Raw genomic sequence first — 6,450 nt, forward strand, 5'->3', positions numbered from 1 at the left:
GTGGATAGGGAAGGGGTGGAGGCGGAGCTGGGCGACTCAGGAGGCAGGGCTGGGCCACTGGAGGGGGTGGGATTGGAGGTCGGAGGGGCCCACCCGGGGGTAGGAAATGGAGGAGTGAGCCGGGGGTGCGAGTTAGAGGGTGGGGGCTGGAGTGAACTAGGTGGGTTCAGAAGAGTACTGGTGTCGGAACTTGGCGGGAGATACTGGGCCAGAAGGCGCGGCCAGCCGACCTTGCTTGCACCGCGCTGGCGACACTGCTGAGAAGTCCGCGGCAAGGAGTGTGGCTGGGGGGTGGGTGGGTGTATTCCACTGCACCCGCCCCCTCTACACACACACACACACACCTCTCTCTCCCTCTCTCTCTCTCTCTCTCTCTCTCTCTCTCTCCCCCCCCCCCGCACCCCCCCCCGGCATTCCAAGTCTTCGTCTCTTGTCCCGCCTCTTTCATGGAAGTGACAGACCGGTCAACCAACCAGAGCCGCGGGCCGGGCGCTGCGCAGCCAACCGCTCGGCGGGGGGAGGAGCTGGGGAGGGGGCTCGCAGGGCAGGGGAGGGGGCTAGGGGCCTCGAAGGGCTCCGGAGCGGCGACTGGCGAGTCATGGCGCTGGGGCTACAGCGTGCAAGGTACTGGGCTTTGGGGTCAGGAATGATAAGAATAGGGGGGGCTCCTCTTCCAGCGACCCCTGAGCCGGGTGGGGAAGGCGCGGGTGCAAGCCTAGGGCCACTCGGGCGCGCGGTTGGAGACACATCCCCGCCGCACCCTCCACCCTAGGGGACTGCAGGGGTGGGGGCATTTCCCCAAGTCCAGGCTGCCACGCCCCTCTAGCCAGGAGCGACATCTGGGTCGTGATCCCAGATTTCCTGCTGTTCCGGGTTCGCTTCCCCTCCTGACTGGGGTTGAAACTTGGGGTCCCCATGGAATCGGGGGTGGTTGCATTTGAGCAGTTCCCAGGCTTCTGCGGGAGGCATTCTCCCTCCACATACTGACCCTTCTGGCCTCCGAGCCCCCAGAATTGAGGTTGTTCTTTGACACCAGACCCCTAGGGTCCTAGGGGATCCGGGGTACCCCCAAATTGAACCTTCCCAGATATAGGGAGTCCCTTGGAATGCGGAGTCAGCTTCTGAGTTCAAGAGAAGAGAGATCCTCTTTAACTGGACCCTCCCTGACAGTCTCCCAAACCTTGAGTTGCCTAGAAATAGGCAGAAATGGTCACCTTTCAGAAGCCACCTTGGGACCCTTCCCAGGGGCCTTTTGGAAGGTAGGGTCACCCTCTTTAAGAACAAGAAAACAGCCTGACCCACTTCCCAAAGTCTAGCCTCTTATCTGACTCCTCCACTCCCACCCAGTCCCTGTGACAGTGGGAAGGGGCACCCAAGCCTTATTTGGGGAAGACTCCAGAGAGGGTGCTGTGCCTGATTCAGTGCAAGCTGTGGGAAGCGCCCCCTGCCGCAGAGCCCAGCTGGGGTCATCCCGGGCAGGTGGTGGGCTTCTGTGTTCCCTTCCCAGCAGGTGCAGATTTGCTGGGGCAGCACAGGGAACTCGTGCTCTGGGTCCACTGCCAGGGGGTCCTATCTGGCCATGTTTTCATGGGACCCCCGGAAAATATCCCACACCCTTGGTTTCTCCTGTCCAATCTGAGGCGTCCAGGAAGCCTCACCCCCTTCCCTCCTCCCTGGCTTCGCAGGTCTGATTGGATCCTTCCCCACCCCCATGTTTTCACTCCCCCCACTTATACACCCCCCAATTCTATTCTAGTCTCTGGCTCTGGGCCTGCCAGGGAACTCTATCCCACCCCTTCTAGGCCAACCCTGGTCTAGCCCCTCCCAGCACCCCTTCCTGCCTAGGTGGGGGCCCCTCTTGGCTGAGCTGGGGCGCTCCCCCCTCCCCATCCAAGGCCAGCCCTCTCCTGTGGTGTTATCCGAGCCCACGCACCACCCACTCATAACTCGCACCCAGATCCCGGCCACGCTCCATCCCCTCTTGCACCCCTAGGATGGCGCTAGGGCCAAAGAGGGTCAGGGTGATGGTGAGCGGGCCCCCCATACTCCCTTACCCACTTCGCTTCTTCCATCCTTGCCATCCCACCCCAGGCAAGGGTGATTCTTGGGAAGTCCCTGATGGGCATTCGGCCCAGGGTGCCCCTCCGGTCAGAGGGTTCCCAGAGAACATAGGGCTTTGGGTACAGGCACCCCACTGGATTATCATGTCCTTAGGAAGGAGCAGAGTCAGGGGTAGAGAGACTCCCACCGACCCCTACCCCAAGTCCCTTCTCAAACCCAAACCCTCTCAGGCCACCTTGGCGCAATGCCAAGAGGAGTCCCTGCATGTATTCAACCTAAGCCCCCACCCAAATCCTCTACACTTTTTGCAAGACCCCCAGTACCCAGCTGAATATCAGGAGAGAGAGGCCCAGGAGCAGCCCTGAACGTGGGGAAGGGTGTCCCCGCTTCTCCATGCCTTTGCTCTCGGGTGGCAAGTTCTTCAGGGCAGGGAAGAGGTGGGCTTCTCCCTCTCCTGGTTGTGGGGGGGGGCACCAAGCCCTAGTCCCCATTCCCAGGCCTTACCCTGGGGCCTCCCAGCCTGGCTCCACCCCCGTTCTCTACTGGAACACAGAGGAAGGGTGGCAGGGTTCCAGCTGCACGTCCCAACCTGGGCAGAGTGCCAAGGGGACGGACCAGGGCTGGGCATGGGGCCAGCTGGGGAGACTGGCCAGCTGGGGAAATCTGGAGGCAGCAGTGGTGGGACAAGGGGAAGGGACTGGGGCCAATGGACAGAGGAGGGGTAGGACAGGGGTCCGTTGGGTGGCACGCCCACCAAGGCATGGCATTTAAGAGCACAGGCCCCCAAATCAGGGTTCAAATTGCAGCTCACCCGCTTCTTGGCTTGTGTGGCTTTGTGCCAGCAACTGCTCTCTGAGCCTTAGTTTTGTAGCCTGGAAAATGAGGGTTATACCTCCCCTCCCCTGCACCCGCTCAAGATGAGAGGCAGTGAGGGGACAGATCTTCGGGGCAGGATACCCGATAGGTGAGCAATAAACTGTGTTCAAGTCCGACAGGGTTCTGGGTAGAAGCAGATACGTGGTCAGACTAACAGAAGCGTTGAGCATGGTTGCGCATTGGTGGAGGGCCCTGGGATTGATTACCAGCTTGATTACTTGGCTGGGTGATGCAATTGCTCAGAGCCTTGGTTTCTGACTCTGTAAAAGGGAGATCACTTTTCCAGGTTCTTAGGGTTTGTTGAAAGGATTTAATGGGGTCTCTAAGCTCATGAGTGTTTGATCCACCAAAGCTATCATTATTATTAGTATCACTATGATTTAGTTTTCTTCCCAAGGTGTTGTTTAAATCACGTGTGTACTTGCACACATACACACACCACACCATGGGGTTACCACTGAAGCCCGAGGGTTTCTCCAGTGCCTACGATGCTCCTAGGCCTTCCATCCCTGATGTGGACAAAGGGGAAATAATAAAAGTTGAACCTTTATATAGCACCAACCAATTGCCGGGCCCGGTTCTAAGCCCTTGACATATATTAACTCATTTAATCTTCACAACAGCCCCATGAGTTTGTGCTGTTCTTAGGCTCAGGGAGGCTATGCAACTTGTCCAAAGTCACACAGCTATTAAGTAATGGAGTTGAGATTGGAACCCTGCACCAGAGGAACTAGCCCCGACTCTGTTTAAAGGGAAAGGCCAGAGACCAGGCATCTGTGGAGCAAGTGAGAGGCCACACTTCCTGTCAGAACATCCGGAGAACAGGCTGGGAGCTAGGAGGGTCCCGCTGTAGCCACCAGCTAGCTTCTTCTATGGAGGGAGGAGTCATTTGGCCACAGAGAGGATTATAGAGCCCAGCTGCCCAGGAGGTGGGGGGCCAACCCCACCCCCCAACCCCATTCCTGTTCCTACTCCCTGTTCCCTCTGTCTGGGCCCCCAGCTCAGTGAGGCCCGCCCACCCCCACCCTCTGGGCAGGAAGACAAACAGGGCTGGAACAGAACGGGACAGGAGGACGGAATGTCCCCTGGGCAGAGCGGGACTGGAGGCCCCTGCCCCCCATCAGCCAGGAGGGAGGGGATGAGGGCAACTGCTGGCTCCCTCCACCCAGCTGCCCCCTTCTGTGCCTCCCACCCACTTGCACTGAGGAGTTCTTTCCCATCTGGAGAGTCAGGAGAGTCCACTCCCCTCCCTCCATCATGCCTGTGGGTTGGGCTGCAGGTCTCCTGCTTGGGGGTGAGATTGATGCCCCAGAAGTGGCCTCTGGCTTTTAGGAAGGGGCAGCTTCCCCTCCTAGAGTTTTGCGTCCATGGAGGTTGGCGGGGACGTCACAAGAAAGGAATTAGAAGAATAAAGGCTTTGGAACTTCACTGCCTGACTTCAAATCCCAGCTCCACCACTTAATGGCTTTGTGACTTTTGGGGCAAAGGACTTCACTTTCCAGAGCCTCAGTTTCCCCTTTGTGAAGTGGAGGTTTAAAGTGCTCTCTGCCTAGGGCTTTCTTAGGATTGAATGAGTACACATAGGCTGAGTCCTTACTTAGTGCAACGTCAGACCCATAAGCGCTTAGCAACTTATAGCTGCTTATTAATGGTTTTATCAATAGTATCAATATAGATAAGATTACATATACTATACTATATGTAACATACTCTATAATTTTCTTCCGCAAAACTATAATTTGGATTCAGACAGACCTGGAGTTTGACTTTTAAGACGGTGGCAGAAACAGGGAGAAGTACTGAAATCTGGAGATAAACCCAGGGCCATACGACAGAGGAAACTGAAGAGTTTAGGAAGACCAGCGTTCAAACCCTGGCTTCACTCCTTGTGGGCAAGCACTGCACCTCTCTGTGCCTGGGCTTCATCTGTTCAATGGGGAAAATGTTACTACCTTCCTTCTAGGGATGTCTGAGCTAAACGGGTTAATGTAAGTTACACACTCGGCACGGGGTCTGACCTAATAGTAAAAGCTGGCTAAGTGGTAGATATTTCTGAAAAAAAATGACACTCATCCTCTCCTCCCAACCCCACATGCAGAATTCAGGCATTTGAAGTGGATTAAAGGGCAGAGATGAGTGGTGAGCCGTTGGCCCTGGGGTTGGTTTGCTGTGTCACCCTGGCAGGGCCCCTGTTGGTGGGTCGTTGGACTTTGAGATCTGTACTCCAAGATTCTGAGGACTCAGCTCAGCTGAGGAGGGGAAAGGGCAGAAGAGGGGGTTCTGGGAGGCTGTAGGGCAGGGGGCCTGGGGGGCTGCAGGCATCTTCTTGCGCCCTCCCTTCCCTGGCTCCTGGCCAACTCTGCCAGCCCCCTCCCAGCCGGAGGCCTCCCTGTTCCGCGGTCTTCCCAAGCCCGGAGAATAAACAGCAGATAAGTCAGGGAGGGGACAGAGCGGCCCTGGGCACGCCTTGGAGAGGAGTGAGGCACCGGAGGGCAGCATGGGCTGGCGCCGGGACAGATAAAACCTGAGGCAAGGAGCGACTCCACAGTATAATCCACCCAGGCCCAGAGAGCTCCGGCAACTCGCCCGGGCCACACTGCGAGGCCAGCACAGTCGCGGCTCTGCCCTCTCTGAACCCGAGACCCATGTGGCAGCAACCCACGTGCTTGTCCCATCCAACTCTTTCCCTTCCCGGGGCGCCGCCAGTGAACGCTGCCCATGCCCGCAGGTCGAGCACGGAGCTGCGCAAGGAGAAGTCCCGGGATGCGGCCCGCAGCCGGCGCAGCCAGGAGACCGAGGTGCTGTACCAGCTGGCGCACACGCTGCCCTTCGCGCGCGGGGTGAGCGCCCACCTGGACAAGGCCTCCATCATGCGCCTCACCATCAGCTACCTGCGCATGCACCAACTCTGCGCCGCAGGTGAGGCCCGCCCCCGGGAATTCCCACCTCAGCAAGACCCCGCCCTCGGAAAGGTACATCCCAGGGAGGCCCCTCCTCCGGGAAGCCTCATCTCCACAAGACCCCGCCCCCTATGTCTTCCCGGCGAAGCCCCACCCCTCTGGAATCCACTTAGTGGGAGAGGCCCCGCCCCTTCAGGTTCTGGGCCAATCGGAACCCAGTTTCTTAGGAGTCCCCGCCCCCTTAGAAGTCTATCATTTGTGAGGCCCCGCCCGTTGGAACGCGCCCTTGGGAAGCTCCGCCTCTTTAGAGTTAGAACCCTAGGGAATAGGAGGCCGGCTAACTCCCTAAGGCATCTGGACCCTTAGGATTTGGTCTCCTGAGAGACCTTCTCGGCTAAGCTTCCTTCCCTTATAATCAATATCCCCAGGAGGCTTCACTGCCCAATATTTAATTACTTGAGAGAGTCCCGCTTCCCCTCCTCAGGTTCCTAGTTCTATTGCTTGTCCCCTTAGTAGCCATCCCCTTGAATTCCCTCCCTGTTAGAATTCTCTGTAGGACGCCTTCACACACACACACACACACACACACACACACACACACACACACACACAC

The 6,450-nt window shown here is 57.9% G+C and overlaps 1 protein-coding gene across 1 annotated transcript in view; it reads left to right on the plus strand.

Annotated features, from left to right (window-relative positions):
• Window positions 1-556: 556 nt before the first annotated feature.
• The window catches only part of HIF3A (hypoxia inducible factor 3 subunit alpha), a 31,034-nt gene continuing 25,140 nt past the window's right edge, over window positions 557-6,450 (plus strand). The window contains 2 exon segments of the mRNA XM_029210163.1: window positions 557-624; window positions 5,666-5,856. Of these exon segments, the coding sequence (XP_029065996.1) occupies window positions 599-624; window positions 5,666-5,856 (217 nt within the window). The 5' untranslated portion in view covers window positions 557-598.

This window comes from Monodon monoceros, unplaced genomic scaffold (genome assembly GCF_005190385.1).
Source record: "Monodon monoceros isolate NGI ecotype Baffin Bay Population unplaced genomic scaffold, NGI_Narwhal_1 Super_Scaffold_10, whole genome shotgun sequence".
NCBI classification, from domain to species: Eukaryota; Metazoa; Chordata; class Mammalia; order Artiodactyla; family Monodontidae; genus Monodon; species Monodon monoceros.